Genomic DNA, 16512 nt, shown 5'->3' with positions numbered 1-16512 from the left:
GCTTAGATTTCCTGATAACATTATGGCATATTATAGTCAGTTCAGTTAAGCAGATGTTAACTGTGTACTGTGTGCAAGGTGCTGGAAATACACAGACAAAACTCGTAGGTCATAGAATGAAAGCTGAAAGAGGAACCCCCAAAGGCCATTTAGTCTAATCTCTTCATTTTACAGATGAAGAAAATGAGGCTCAGAGATCCTAGTAACTTACCCAACTTCACACAGGTATTAAATAGCAGGATCAGGATTTGAACCCAGGTTTTTAGATTCTAAATCCATAATTCATTTTACAATTTCCATAATTTTATTGCTCAGGCCAGGAAATTTCTCTGAACCAAACAGTGTTATGTGCAGGTAGAAATGCTGTTAACTTGTATCTTTCCCCAAATATCAGTAGGCAAAAAGAAAACTCCAAGTTTCCAGTGCCCTTTTTTCATTTTGGATTATAGCATCCACTTCTGTTTACTGTACTTCTAAACAAAGACCAACTTCCAAGCACTAATTTAAAACTCCTAATTATTTTTCTCTGAGAACCCCATCCACAAAACCTCTATTTTACCTAGTCCAACTTTGCCCCTGGGCCTCAATATCAGGCATGCCACTTGTTACTTAAGAGAGGTTGGGTTTTTTTTTTAAGTTTTTGACTCTTTTCCTCATCCTAAATTGCCAAAAGGACACATTATTAAGGATTTCTGAAGATATGCAGAGTCTGTACCATGAGTCTTCCTCATAAAAGATTTCCTTTATAAAGGGATGGGAATGGTGATGTTACATGTAGTGCCTGCCCCCAAGGAACTTACACTGCACTGGAGAGGCTACAATGCACACAGATAAATATAATGTGAGGTCATTTGAAGAGGGAGAGGGCAATTGGGGACTTCTGGGAAGGTCTCATGTATTGAGGTAATACCTCAGCTAACTATTAAAGGAAGAGGGGGAGTACCCTGTATGGGGGAATAGTGGAGAAGCCAAAGAAGTTGAAAATAAGTACAGCTAAGTGGGAAAATGAAGAAATGTTTGAGGAGATCTGTCTTGTTTCCTCACCTCAGATGGAGGAGTTTATGGCTGTGCCTTCCAATTAGAGAAAGGGTAAGGATTCTTAAAGATAATGGTGACAGGGGAGCTTGTTTCAGACATGTAGAACAACCTTTGCAAATGCATGAGGGCAAAAGAGAGAAGGTCAGATTGAGGAAGCACCTAGTAGTTCAGTTTGTTTAGAACTGAAAGTGCATAATGGAGAGTGATGTGAAGTAAATCTGGAAAGCTAGGAGAGAGCTAAATTGTAGGAGATGATGTAGAAGAAGGAGCCTAGGATGATTCCAGGGTTTAAAACCTGAGTAACTGGAAAGATGGTGGTGCCTATATTAGCAACAGAAATTTGGAGGGAGCTTGTACTTAGGGTAGAAGATGATTAATTCCATTTCAGACCCATTGGGTTTGAGATGCTAATGAGGTAGAGAGATGTTTATCAGCCATTGGAGATTCAAAATTGAAGTTCAGAGAAGAATTTAGGACTAGCTGTAGCTTTGGGTTTGGGAGTCCTCTGTATACAGATAGTAAGTGAATCCGTGGTTGAAAATACAGAGCAAGAAGAGTATCAAGGGATTCTTGGGTTCTATACAAGAACCATTTCTACCTCGTTTTTTAAAAAAATTAACACTTCGGGATCTCAGAGACACAGAATTTGAGAGTTGGAATAGACCTTAGCAGCTTTTACTCCAATTCATACACAAAAGGAGTCTCCGTGATAACATATCTGACAAATGATTCAGCTTGAAGTCCTCCAAAGAGGAAGAACCTACCACTTCTAGACAGTCCATCCTACTTTTGCTAAGAAGCTTTTCAGGAAATCAAGCCTAAATCTGCTTCTCTGAAACCTCCACCCCCTGCTTCTGCTTTTTTGGGTCCTTCTGGAGCCTAACAGAATCAGGCTAGTCGTCCTTCTGTATGACAGGCCTGTAGATACTTGAAAGCAGCTGTGATGTTTCTCCCATGTCTTCTCTTCCCCAGGCTAAACATTCCCAGTTTCTTCAACCAATCCTCATATGACATAGACTCAGGGCCTTTCCCCATCCTGGTTGGCATCTCTGGACATACTCTGGGTTATCATTGTCTTTCATTAGCAGTGGCACCCCACAATTGAATACGATACTCCAGATGAAGACTGATGATGGCAGAATACAATGCACTATTACCTCCCTTTTCTTGAAAGCTTCATTTAGCCCAGGACCACATTAGCTTTTTGGGCTACAACATCATGCTGCTGACTCATTTTGAGCTTGCAGCCCACTAAAAACTCTGTTTTCAGAATAATTACTGCTGGGGTAGCTAACCCCACAGTGGATAAAGGGCTAGACCTGGAGTCAGGAAGACTCATCTTCTTGAGTTCAAATCTGATCTCAGATACTTACTAGCTATGTGATTCTGGGCAAGTCACTTAACCATTTTTGCCTTAGTTTCCTCATCTGTCAGATGGGCTGAAGAAGGAAATGGCAGACCATTCCACTATCTTTGCCAAGAAAACCTCAGAAGGGGGTCATGGAGAGACAGACACGACTGAAAATGACTGAACAACTGTCTTGCCATTCTTTACCCATCTTATCCTTGTGAAGTTGAGTTGATTGTTTTTTGTTTTTGTTTTGAGGGGGTGGAGTGGAATATCCAGGGGCAAGACTTTAAATTTATTTCTATTGAATTAGATTCAGTCACTGTTTTAGGGATGGATATAAATTTTCAAAACTTTTATAGCTCCATGATCTCATTATCAATGAAGGCACTGACTCTGCTAGAGCATATTGCAACTCATTGGTGACCCAGGAATACTTTTGTATCTTCTAAAAACACTTGTTGTGTATGTGCAAATGTAGATGTTAATTTTATAAATGAATCTGTTTCTTGGATCTTGGAAATAGAAGAAATTTACTTTCAAATAGGTTTTATCAAAAGAATGCATTTGGTAGTATGTGATAGATTGAGTCATTTGTGTACCAAATAAATAAGCTCTAGTAAGAGAATGTAAAAGATAATCAGTCATCAAAGAATAACAAGGCCTCATGGCATCTACTTAATTCAGACAAAACCGCACTTTTAAAGTATCCTAATTTATGTAGTCTTTCTTGAAAAATACTGAAATAGCCAATAGCCCTCATTGTTAGGTACTTTCTCCTTAACTCAGACTCGTTTTGCTGTTTTATTTTGAGCTTCTTATCTCTTGTTCTTATGAAAATAAATATTAGTAACTTATGGTCACGTATACCATATTGTTTTAAATGTTGTAAGATTACTTAGTCCTCTTCAGATCATCTCTTCTCCTAGTGAAGTAATCATACTTCTGTCCTGCTCTGTCCATTTGTCATGGAATTCTTGGAATCCTGTCGAGGTATTCTGTGTCATTTCCAGGTAGTGAGGCCTCAGATTATGTATGATATTCTTATAAAGGCTAATCAGTATTGAATACAGTAGTATTAATGCAAAGTTTCCTTAATAGGCAATCCTGATAATAGCAGTTTCTTTTTAATTAAAAAAAGACTAATATTATTTATTTATAAGTTAGTTGTTAAACTCATCTTTTAGCTCGTAACTTTCTATGAACATCAGAGCAGTAGACTAAAATTTAAAAGACCTGGGTTCTAATCCCAGCCCTGTCACCTGATAGCCATGTGACCTTTAACAAGTCATTTATCCTCTCTAAGCCTGTTTACTGCCCTATAAAATAGGGCCAATAGTATCTGCCCTATCTATTCTCTATTTCATCATCTCAGCCATTTATCAAAATTTTAAAATAGATCATGACTTAGAAAAAGGTTTGTTCCCTTATGTTGTTACGTATTAAACAAACATAGCTTTTAAATTTTATTGTTATTTAATATTATTTATTATTATTTAATAAATCAGATACTCATTTTAAATGGAAAATATATATTCCACTTCACTAATAAGCTAAAACATTTTTCAAGTGTTTCCATGAATGTTTTCTAATACTTATCACTGCATTTCGCAGTGCTTTTCTAACCCTGTTTCCCAAATAGAAGACTATAGCACTTCACTTTAAATATGCAATAATGAAACTGAAATAGTGACACCTAATGGGCTCTCCAAAATAAATAAATTGAAGTCAAATCTCTTCTTGCAACTAAATAATTTGGAATAAATAGCAGATTAAGGTATCAGTACAATTTGAAAGCCTTATCTCTTCATCTAGTAATACAACTTTATCCACAATGTTACTTTAAGAGGTTGGACCTGAGATAAACCACAGATTGCTTCAGTATTTTGCTTATCCAGACTTGGTGGGGAGAGGAGGAGGGAAGCAGATATCGGTATTTAAAAGAAAAGTCAAACAGTAGCCTTCCCTGCTTGTCAACTTGATTAAGTGTTTAATTATGGCTAGGGTTTCCAGGCTTTTTGCCAATAACATAATCCTAAAATATGGTATTCTTATTTACAATATAGATTTTTTGAATACTGATTTGGAAGCAAAAATTTTTAATCTAAAAGTAATTGTGGGTTTGAAAAGAAATAGTTAATCTTGTAACTTTTTTTCTTTTAGTACTTTAGGCATGTTTTATGTTAGTTGACATAATTAATTGCAAAGTGTTGTAGAATAACTTATGAAAACATGTATTGACTGAATTCTAGTAAAGTTTTCATAAAAATTTCCTGGAAGCAATATTAAAGTGTTGTTTTTAAAGTATTGAGCTATTTAATGACATATAAAAAAAGTTTTTGAGAATGATATTCAGATGCATAATCATTAGTCAGACAGTATAACCAAATGTTATAATTTAAAAGCTGTTTTTGTTTAAAATTCTATCTTTTAATGTGCCTTTTTTCAATTGTTCTTTCACCTTCTTTCACATCCCTGCAGAGCCCATTTTGCTATGACTGTTTGAGTATTTTATGCAACCATTCAGCATATGCTTAGCAATTTTAGGCTGTTAGAGCCATTGCCTTGCTGTCAAATTACTGCCGCTTGACTTTTCATAATGAAGAGGCAGCCTCATCTAAGGGTTGTTGAATGAATAATGTTACTAATGGTTCATTGGTTATGTTCAATGTACATTTTCAAGACCTCTCATCTCATTTATCAAATGAGATAATCTATTTTGAAGGGAGTTATATAAGTGGTGAGCATAGTATATCCTAAATGCTACTTTTATTATAAGATAAACACAGTATAAGGCTTATTTTTCTAGGATTTTGAGTATGCCAACATATGTGTATATAGAAAATTTCTCTTCTTTTTTACTAGTTGTGGAAGATATTTATAAGAATCGTGAGCCTGTCAGACAAATGAAAGCACTTTATTTTATCACTCCAACGTCAAAGGTTAGTGTTTTGAATTTTTCAGAACTTAACTTTTATATTTTTTCTCAGCTTTATAGGATCATAGATTTAGTGGACCTTAGAGATCATGTAACTTAATCACCTTATCTGTAAAATGAGCAACAGGCTCAAAGAGCTAAGTAACTTGGTCACCGAGGTCACAGAGTTTAGCAGATACATGATTTGAACCCATGTCCTTTGACTACAAATCCAGTGCTTTTTCCATTGTACTATTCTGTTTATAGTTCTGCTTGTTGAAAAAAATGAACTATTAAAATGTGCTATGTCAGAAACATTAAAATGTGCCATTAAAAAACTAGAGTTGACCATCAGAACTTCTCATCAGGAGCAAGAAAGGCCTGAGGATTTCACTTCCTGCAAATATGTAGAGCAGGAAGAATTTTGCCATGCTCTGAGTAATGTGTACAGTGTTTGTCTTTTCTGTCATGGCCAGATTACTGCAGGCCGTGCTTAAAGTTTAAGTTGATCTCCCTCCTAAAAGAGAAGGAATAGTGGCTCAAAGGATACCTCTTCGTTTTTTCATCAAGGGGGTGGGGGGTGGGAGGGGGGATGGCCCTTAAAAATGGAAGATGAGATTGAAGGTAAAAACAAACAAACAAACAAAAAGCGTTCTTGAAGAAGCAGAAAAGAATCCTACATGTCAGGAGGTTGGAGAATGAAAGAATGTTGCACCGAGAAGAAGGAGGACCATTGAACATTGGGAGCTAAGTAATAAGTCAAGAGCCCTTTGTACTTGTATCCCCAGTGCTCAGCACTGCTTTTGGCACATAGTAAGCATTTAATAGAGATTTGTTGATTAATTGATTGTTTGATAGGCACCCTGGATTTTAGAGTAGATTTTAAAGGGTCTAGACATTTTAAGAATGAAAATTCGAAGATACAAAGAGAAACAATTTGGATGAGAAAGAAGAAGGCATTGTGGATGTATAGGAGATTCATCAACCATTTTAGGTTTTTTAAAGATACATACAGAACATAGAAGCAAGGATTGATAATGAAGGATATATTGTTAAATGTGGCATGGCCCCATAAGAATAGCATCAGCAGTGCTAAAGTTAAGAATGAGCAAAGGTTGAGAAGAAACCCTGAGGATATCTGACAGCTGAGAGAAGGCAGAGACTATGTAACTCTTATTTTTCTCTGTTCCTATTAAGGAAAATTACCTTTGTATTAGAAAGAAGGGGAAGAGAGAAGCCTAATAAATTTGTCCAAGACAAATAGGAAATAGAAAGTACAAAGCTACCTTTTGATAAGTTCAAGTCATTGAGCCCCAGTTTCAGGGCATGGTAATAGCTACTGATCTTTGAAAGGTCATGGAGAGTTAGTGTGGTACTGTAGGACTGGAGATGGGTGAATGTCTCAATTTTTGAAACGGAGAAGAGGATGGAGTCATCAAAGTACCAGCTAGTTCAGCTTTGAATCCTGGCCTAATTCTAGAAGATGTTGTGTTGGGTTTTTTTTTTTTGAAGATGTTGTTAAAGACGTGGGTAATGAGCAAGTAGAATAAGGGAGCAGTGATCACAAGAAAGCTTCATCAAAAACTGGCCGTGCCAGAACAACTTAAGTTTCCTATTTTTTGGAGGGTTATTGGCCTAGTACATTAAGGGTATGCTACAGATATAGTTTACCTGCATTTTAAGTAGAATATTGGATGAATCTCTCATGCTCTTCTTGTAGAAGATATGAAGAGATGTAGAATAGATGATTGTATGGTAAGATACATTCTGTATTGGTTGAATGCCTTAACCCCAAAACAACAATTAATGAATCTGTATCAACTTGGAACAAGCTCTGTCTTTGAATTCTCAAGGATTTGTCTTTGGCACTATGCTTTTAACATTTATATCAGCAACACGAACAAAGGAATGAACAGAATTCTTCTCAAATTTGCAGAAGTCCCAAAGTTAGGAGCATATAGCTGGAATGCTAGATTTAAAGTGAGGAAGGCCTCGATTCAGAGCCTGCTCTAAATATTTACTACACAACCTTCAACTAGTCATGAAACCTTTCCTCAGTTTCCTTATTTGAAAATTGGAATGATAATATTTGTTTTCAAATGTAGGCTGGATGACCATTTGCTGGGAATGTGATAGAGTGAATACTAATTTAGATACAAGTTAGATTATTATTATTATTTTTTGGCCTGGCAGTGGGGTTGAGTTGCCCAGGGTCACACAGCTAGTAAGTGTTATGTGTCCGAGGCTGGATTTGAACTCAGGTCCTCCTGAATCCAGGGCTGGTGTCCTATCCACTGTGCCATCTAGCTGCCCCAGATAGATTATTTCTAAGAATCAATTAGTAATTATTTATTAAGCATTTACTATGAGCCAGACGCTATCCTAGGTGCTGGGGATACAAAGAAAGACAAAAACAGTCCTTGGCTTCCAGGAGCTCATATTCTGATGGGGGAGACAGCATGTATATAACTAGGTATGTACAAGGTACATCTAGAATAACGATGGAAGGCAATCGTAGAAGGGAAGGCTCTAGCAGCTAAAGGAACCAGGAAAGGCCTCCAGCAGTAAGTAGTGTTGATGCTGGATTTTGGAGGGTTTGTTCTGAGAGCTCTTCTTCTATCCTTATCCCACTTGGTGAGCTCATCAGCTCTCATGGGTTCAGTTATCCTCTCTATACAGATAATTCCTAGATCTAGGTGCCCAGTCCTGATCTCTCTACTGAGTTTCAGTCTCACATCATGAACTGCCTTTTGGACAACTGAAACTGGATGGCATCCCTTGGCATCTCACACTCAGTATGTCTAAAGCAAAACTCAATATCTTTCAGAATTCTTTTTGTCTTCTCATATTTCCTATTACTGTTGAGGCCACCTCCATCCTTCGAGTCACTCAGGCTCTCAACCTCAGTGTCACCTCAGCTCCTCACTTGTACTCACCCCAGATATCCAATCTGTCATCAAGTCTTGTCCTTTCTACTTTCTTTTTTTCCCCTTCTTTTTTAAAAAGTTGGTATTTTGTTTTTTTCCCCAGTTACATGTAAAAAACAATTTTTAACATTCATTTTTAAAACTTTGAGTTCCAAATTGTCATTTCTACTTTCACACCTTCTCTAGTATGTGTCCCTTTTTCTCTACCTACACCGCCACCATCCTGCTGTAGCCCCTCATCATCGCATATAGAGCCTCTTAAAATAACCTGCTGGTTGGTCTCCTTGCCTCAGGGCTCTCCCCATGCCACTGCATCTTTCATTTAGCTGCCAAAGTGATTTTCCTGAAGTTCTAGGCTTACCTTGTTACCCCCAGTTACCTTAGACAGTAAACTCCAGAAACTCCCTGTTACCTCTAGGATCAAATACAAAATGCCTCTTCCCACCTTCCTCATCTTTTTTATACTTCATTCCCATCTATGTCTTCTTCAGTCTACCACCCTGGGCTTCTTGCTAATCCTCTGATGTCTCAGTTTCACTGGTTTCCTTCAAGACTCTGCTCAGATTTTGCCTTCCATAAGAGGCCTTTCCTTGCATACCACCCTCTCCAACACCAATGCCTTCCTTCTAAGATGACCTTACATTTACACTATACATATCTTGTCTGCACATAATTATATGCATGTTGTCTCCTTCATCAGAATGTGAGCTCCTTGAGGCCAGGGAATTTGTCTTTTTCTTTATATCCCTGGTACATAGCGTGGTACCTCATGTAGCCCTTAATAAGTGCTTGTTGCCTGATTGACTGAAGAAATCCAGTCATTCTGAGAGATAGGTGGAATAAGGCGAGAGCAAGTCTACCAGACAGGTGCCGGGGAAGAGATTAGGTTGTGAAGAACTTTGATGCCTAACAGAGGATTTTATACTTGGTCCTGGAGTAAGAATAGGGGCTAACACGGTAAGTCTTGGGCTTTAGGAAAATGACTTCCAACTATGAGATTCTCTGTGTATGATTGTGTGTGTATTTCAAAAGTTAAATTTTTACTGAGTTGTAGAGATTTTTTTTTAGTTGACTCTTCCCTATTTATAATTGTTTTTCCCCTTAAATGAAAGTCAAATTTACTAGTATATAAAAAAGAATTTTTAATAATAAATTTCTAATTTTTATAGCTGTGTTAAAATATGAATTGACCTCTGGGTAGAAATTTAGCTAAAAGAAATCTTGAATCAATTCTGTACACCTTTATATCTTCCGTGTGACCTGAAGTATTTGTGTGAATCTTTTACCTTTTTCGCTCTACTACTTTGTATTTGCTTTGAACTTGATCCTGGATTTCATTTGTTACTTTAAAAATAAGTAAAGTATCAGGTGCCTCTTCGCTTGAACAGCAACTCTGTGCTTTTTATAGCCTCCTTTACTCTTTCCCACCTAAAATATTAGCTGGAGCCACGATCCTTAATTTCACTTCCCTTCTAGCTCAAGCAGAAGGGAGCTCATGGACAAAAGAGATGAGCAGGTATGGTTAATTCTGCTCCTAATTGTAGGAAGTTGAGAATTACATATACATATATATTCACATACCTATGTATTGGTAAGTGATGTCTGCTGGCTTCTATTTTTTGTTACTTCTGGTTTTCACAGTAAATATTTTCTAATTGCCTTTTGGGTTTACTTGTTGATCAACAGTGCTTACAGCATCTACTTGTTTTTTAGTCTAATCAGTTGTTTGGGGTTTTTTTAGAGTAACCGATATCTTTAGTAGGGGCCGCTAGCTCATTCAATTCAACAGATATTTATTAAGCATCTTTTTGATATACTAAAAGCCCATAAGGACACTTAAATAAACACATCTGTAGGTTGCAACTAGTCCTGGCTAGCAATGGACATGTTCAGTAATGCTAATGTTTCTTAAATACATGCCAAGCACTTTGCTGAGCTGGGGATACAAAAGCAGGAAAAAACAGTTCCTGCCCTGAAAGAGCTTACTTCTAATGGGGGAAGACAAGCAGAAGGAATTTTTGGTGGGCAAAGGCTGGAGAGTCAGAAGCACAGCTGGAGGCATATAAAGCATGATGAACCCAGTCTATCTGTCCTCAAAAATGGAGATCCCCAGCCAGCGCTTACTAATGGGAGGAGGCTCCGGCATAGATATCCAGTGATTTTTCTGAAGTGAGAACTTACTAAGCCCTGAGTTGGGTCATGGCGGCTCAGTCTAATGACTCAAAGGCCCAGCTGGGAGGAGAATGAAGCAGGGCTGGCCTGGGCCGTTCTTCAGTGTCTCTTAGTAGATAGTAATGTCTACCACCCTGGTGTAGAAAACAGAGAGCTGGCCTAAAGTCAGGAGCTGAGGAAGATCTGGGTTCAAGTTCACCTGTGTGACCCTCGGCAAGTAAGTCAGTTAATCTCTCAGTAACTCTCTAAAACTGTCATTTGCAGAGCAGCTAATGATCTATGTGATAGAGAAAGTTCTCACAGGGAACTGCCAGTATTGATGAAATTTCACAAAATAAATTTTTATGAATAAGTATTGATTAAATGCAGATGAAGTGATAAAAAACTGTACTAGGTACTGGGGAAAACTCTTGAAATATTATAATCCCAGTGCTCTAGGAACATATTAGCCATTTATCACAGTACATATTTTTATCTGTGTGTATACATATATGCTTAAATGTATGTACATTTATTCATTAGGTTGGTGACAAAATTTGACAGTGCCCTATAGAGAAACAGAGGTTAAGTGGTTGGTATCAGGAAGAAATGGGTTCAAATCCTACTCATGACACTTGGTAGCTGTATAACCCAAAAAAACTCACTTAACTTCTCTGAGCCTCAGTTTTCTGATCTCTAGATGGAGGGAGTTGAACTAGATGGTTCCTAAAGTCCCTGACAACTCCCAATCTTATGGTCCTGTAATCTATGATCCTAGGCTAACAATATTTGTATCAACTCAGAATTGCTGAGATACAGAATTTGAGAATAATTTTAATGTTTAAAAATTAAAGTACCTTTCAATTCTTGCAGTTAAATATTTTAAATAGCTTTTATTTATCTGGAATGGTAAATATTTAGAAATCCCTCCACCCCATCCTCTGTACAGTTTGCTGCTGATTTTGAGTGTGGTGGTGTTTTTTTCTGATTGCTTTTGCATACTTGGAGTCACCTATTAATAAATTAATATCTTTATTTACTTCTCTGTCTTTTTCTTGAAGGGTTCCATGACCTTCCAATCTTTGAATAAAAGCAAAGTAACATTTTTGTGTTTAGTTTTTTTGTGTGTGTGTTTTGTTTTTTGGTATGCATATTTTTCTTTCTTTCTTTTTTTTTTTGGTTGGGCAGTGGGGTGAAGTGACTTGCCCAGGGTGACACAGCTAGTAAGTGTTATATGTCTGAGGCCAGATTTGAACTCAAGTCCTCCTGAATCCTGGGCGCATGCTCTATCCCCTGTACCACCTAACTGTCCCCAAAGGCTAAGTCCTAGGAACTCCATATAATGCTAACAATAATTACAAATACTTTTTTTTTTTTGGTGAGACAGTTGGGGTTAAGTGACTTGCCCAGAGTCACACAGCCAGTGAGTGTTGTATCTGAGGCTGGATTTGAACTAAGGTCCTCCTGACTCAAGGACTGGTGCTCTATTCACTGCTCCAACTAGCTGCCGCTATGCATATTTTTCTAATCACTAACATCAGTGATTTCTTAATCTTGAAGCTTAAAGCATTCATTTTTCTGAATTCTTACTTGGTTTTTTTCTAGAGGAACCTTTTTACCATCTGATATGCATATCTGTTGCTCCACATATCCTTTTGCAGTGGCATGGAAATTTAACACTTCCAGGTGTTATGGGTATTTGCTTCCTCCTACTTCTTTTTAAATAGCCATGACCCAAATGTATTTAACTTTTTTATGTCATGGATGTCTTTGGCAGTCTGGTGAAGGCTATAGATCCCTTTTCAGAATAACATTTTTAAATCCATGAAATAAAATACAAAGGAAACCAATTATATTGAAATAGAGATGCAGTTTTTTTTTCCTACCCAAATGATGGGTCTGATGAAATCTATCCATGGATTCCAGGTTAAGAACCCTTGCCTTAGTGCTTTTTCAGATTAGTGATTTTGTAAAAAAAAAAAGTAAGGAATCTTTATTTCTGGCAATTTAATTTGTTTTTATCTTTTCAATATTTATGACACAGAAAATTGTTAAGTCAGTATTATTACATAAATGACAAATATTCTTTGATGGACACCTCATGTTCCTTGGGAATATCTGTAGAATTATTCCCTGAAAGAGTCATTGTCCATCTGTGTAGCAATATTCCCAGTCCTGATTGGTACAAGCACAATGATCAATTCATGAATTCTTGTGTCATTTTCCAGTTGTGTATTCTACTGTATTTCATGCTTTGGATACCCTATTTTCCTGGCACTATGATTTTGAATGAGAAATAGAAAGCAATTGTTTCTCTATATTGTAGTATTGCTTTGCCTAAAGCCATGTAAACTGAAAAATTTCTTGTTTTACTACACATGCAGTCAGTGGTTCTTTGGATATGTTAATAATAGCTAGACAATGGAAAACATGTTGGGGGGCAAATAAATTAATATTTCACTAGTGTTTAATGAACATCTAATCAACTAATAAAGCTTGTTTTTTTAAGTCTGTAGATTGTTTTTTACGTGACTTCTCAAGTAAATCAGAGGGCAAGTACAAAGCAGCATATGTATACTTCACTGACTGTAAGTAAACTTTTTTGAAGATATGTGTTAATGTGTTATAATCAAAGTTGCATTTAATCTGCTATTCATACACTTAAAATTTTACACTTAGCATTTGTTGAATATGACCAGCAATGTCTAAAAGTGTTAGACTTTATCCTTTCTGATCATTATAAAATGAAAGAAGGATCTAGCAAATGAAACTAGAGACGTAGACATTGGTTTGGCAGGATTACTTCAGTATCTTTTTAATGGATATGTGCTATTATTGATGTGAGTACTACTTTATATGATACAGATGTCAGTCCATTCATGCTGTCTGTTACTAGGTAATCTTTTAGCCATGCCCTTCCATAAATCCACCATAATGGGTCCACTCAACATTCTGGAGGCCTAGGTCTTTTAGCATTTTGTGGCTGTCATGGTAACTGATTGTCTGTTATCCCTTGATCTTGCTACATGACCATCTTATTTCCTTTTATCTGTATATTATCTGTATGTGTTTTACTCCATTAATTATTATTTGTATATCTTTGACTCAACTAAGGGTGTGCGAGTCATCATTGGTTATATACTGCAGCCTGTTTACACCCACCACACATCTCCATTATCTTTTGGGTCATTTGTAATCTTGATTCTTTCAGAAATTGTGGTGGTCTCGTGTTTTACAGTTATGTAAGATCACCAGAAAAAAATATTGTTATTAAGATGTCTTTTTGTTTTAAGCATTAGGAAAGCAAGCTTAGCAATTCCCAATATGATTTGGTCCATTCTCTTCCTTCTAGTCAATGGTAGGCCCAGTTCATCATCCATCTGTAGTGTCTGTCTAAGATATGTGCACTGGTGTACCAGGTCATTGGTCTAGCCATCCAACTGCGCATCATAGTCTGGACAGTAAATGTCATTCACTTGATTTTTCCTGTGCACATCATTTAGTCTGAACTCTGTTAGATTACTTATACAGTTCATTGTAAAGTTTTACTCTAAAATCATTTAATTAGTTGTGTTCATACAATTCATTTAGTGAGTTATACTCATATAACTCATTCAGTTAGTCTTGTTTATGTAAGTCATTAACTAACAACAGAGTTGTCATTAAAGAGACTTAATATTCTGGGGCTTGTTGTAAAACAGTACTATGAAATCTAAAAATAGGAACATGTGGAGGATCTTATCCATTGTAGGAAATACCTCTTCATATGGTTATGGGAAATTGAGCTGGAGGAGACCTTAGAGGTCATTGTAACACCATCCTCCTCGTCTTGCAGAGAAGAGATGTTAAAATGACATACCTGAGGTTGCACAGGTATTTGGAAAGCTGGGATTTGAACCCAGTTCATCTCTCTCTAAATCCATTAGCCCTTTACTGAACTATACTTTTATTTAGACTCTGTGCAGGAACTCCTCCATGATAATAGCAAAAATCTTTAACAAGCATATATATCCATTTTATACCCCACTTCATGTTAATAATCAGAGACTAAACAGATTATCTCTTTTGTTGTATTTTTCAAGGAACGTTATATGATTTTAACATGTATTCCTTATTGGAATAGGGTCTTTAGGGCTGTAGTTGGCTGTATTGAAACAAATGCTTTTCTTTAATCACATAATAAATGCGGGAGGACTTGTATTCTGTAAACTTTTCAGTCACTTGTGTGACTGTAAAGACATAGTTTGCTATAAAGTAATAGTTTGCAGAAATCTATTTCTTTCTAATTCTTTCATCAAGATTGTACATATTGATGTACATATAGATCATCCTCATAAAGATTTTATAGAGATGAGATGTAAGCATATTGATCAATCAGTCAATCAACAAGTATTTATTTATTAGCAAGTATTTATTAAGAAGCTACTAAGAATCACATCCTCTGTTAAGTACTGGAAATAAAAATACAAAATCTGGACAGTCCCTGTTTTGAAGTAGTTTACATTTACTGGAGACATACAACATTTTCATAGACAAGGGTACATACAACTGGGGGATTCAAGAAAAGCCTCTTGAAAGGTATCCTTGAGCTGAGCCTTGAAGGGACCCTTGAAGGTTCTAAGAGGTAGGAGCGAGGAGGGAAAGCATTCTGAGCAGGGGAGGACATCCTGGGCAAAGGGATGGAGGTGGAGGACAGAATGTTGTGTGCAGAAAACAGCAAATAAGTATACATTGTATGAGGGAGGCATGATATTTAATCAAGCTGTAAAGATAGGTTGGGACCAGATTGTGAAGAGCTTCACATGCCAGACAGAGGAGGTTGCATTTTGTCTTTGAGGCAATAGGGAACTATGGAAGTTTCTTTAGCATGGGAATTAAATGGTCAGACTGTACTTTAGAAATATCAGTTTGGCAGCTGAGGATAGATGAGAGTGTCAGAGAACTGGATGCAAGGAACCAATTAAGAGGATTTTGCAATAGTCCAGGCAAGAGATGAAGAGGAAGTTGCCCGAGAGTGAACATCTAAGGAGTCTTCCTAGGTTATAAACCTGAGTAGCTAGAAAAATCAAGGTGCCTTCAGTAGAAATAGGGAAGTTAGGAGAATGGGTGGATTTAGGAGGAAAGATAGACATGTTGAGTTTTAGATGACTGAGAAATGAATTAGAGATGTAGCTCAGGTTAGAAATAAAGTAGATTGGGAGTCGTCTTCCATGTGATTGTTGAATCCATGGGAGCTAATGAGATCACCAAGGAAAGAAGTGTAGAAAAAGAAGAGGAGAGGCCCAGAGCAGAACCCTGGGGTGTAGCCATTCATAAAGGGCAGGACTGGGATCAAGACCCTCTAAAGGTTTGGCAGCAGTCTAATGGGTAAGAAAAGAGCCATGAGAAAATGGTGTTATGAAAACACTGAAAGGAGCAAGGATCCATAAGGAAGGGGTGGCCATCTGTGTCAAATGCTACAGAGAAGTAAATAAGGAAGAGGGCTAAGAAAAGGCCATTGTATTTAGCAGTGAAGATCTCATTAGTGTCCTTGGAGAGAACAGTTTCAGTTGAGGGGTGAGAACAGAAGCCATATTTCAAGGGGTTGAGAAATTGAGAGGTGGATAAATAAAGACAATTAGTATAGTCAGGTTTGTTTGTTTTTTTCTCTAGGAGTTTGGCTATAAAAGGAAAGAAGGACACTGGACAATGGCTTGAGAGGATGATAGGATCAAGTGAAGGCTCTTTAAGATCTAGACTTGTTTGCAGAAAGCAGGGAAGGAACCAGTGGATAAGAAGCTGAAAATTAGGTGATTAAAGGAATAAACTCCTGAAGGAAATGAGAAGGAACAAGATCAAGGGCACAGGTCAAGGGGTTAGAGTTGGCAAGGAAAAGGGCCACCTCATCCTCTGACATAGGAGCCAAAGGGGAGAGAAGGAGGGGTGACATCTAGGTGATTTGAAGTCAGAACTGGGGAAGAGAAATAGCTTATGATGAATGGCCTCAGTGTTTTCACTGAAGTATGAGGCAAAGGCCTGGGCTGGGAGGGAGGAGAGAAGAGTTGTACAAGTGGCTTAGGAGATAAAAGAAAGTTTGGAAGATCCACTCTGGGAAGTGTGTGAGGGAATCAATTAAGAAAGGATCAACTGCC

The 16512-nt window shown here is 37.2% G+C and overlaps 1 protein-coding gene across 1 annotated transcript in view; it reads left to right on the top strand.

Moving 5' to 3' along the window:
* The window catches only part of STXBP3 (syntaxin binding protein 3), a 62451-nt gene that overhangs the window by 11261 nt on the left and 34678 nt on the right, over positions 1 to 16512 (top strand). The window contains exons 4-5 of the mRNA XM_021000515.2: positions 5252 to 5328; positions 12891 to 12969. Of these exons, the coding sequence (XP_020856174.1) occupies positions 5252 to 5328; positions 12891 to 12969 (156 nt within the window). The remainder of the gene's footprint in view (positions 1 to 5251; positions 5329 to 12890; positions 12970 to 16512) is intronic.

This window comes from Phascolarctos cinereus, unplaced genomic scaffold (genome assembly GCF_003287225.1).
Source record: "Phascolarctos cinereus isolate Bilbo 61053 unplaced genomic scaffold, phaCin_HiC Scaffold_5;HRSCAF=322, whole genome shotgun sequence".
Classification (NCBI taxonomy): domain Eukaryota; kingdom Metazoa; phylum Chordata; class Mammalia; order Diprotodontia; family Phascolarctidae; genus Phascolarctos; species Phascolarctos cinereus.
The sequence above is the reverse complement of the archived record's forward strand: the minus strand, read 5'-3'. Positions and strand labels throughout refer to the sequence as shown.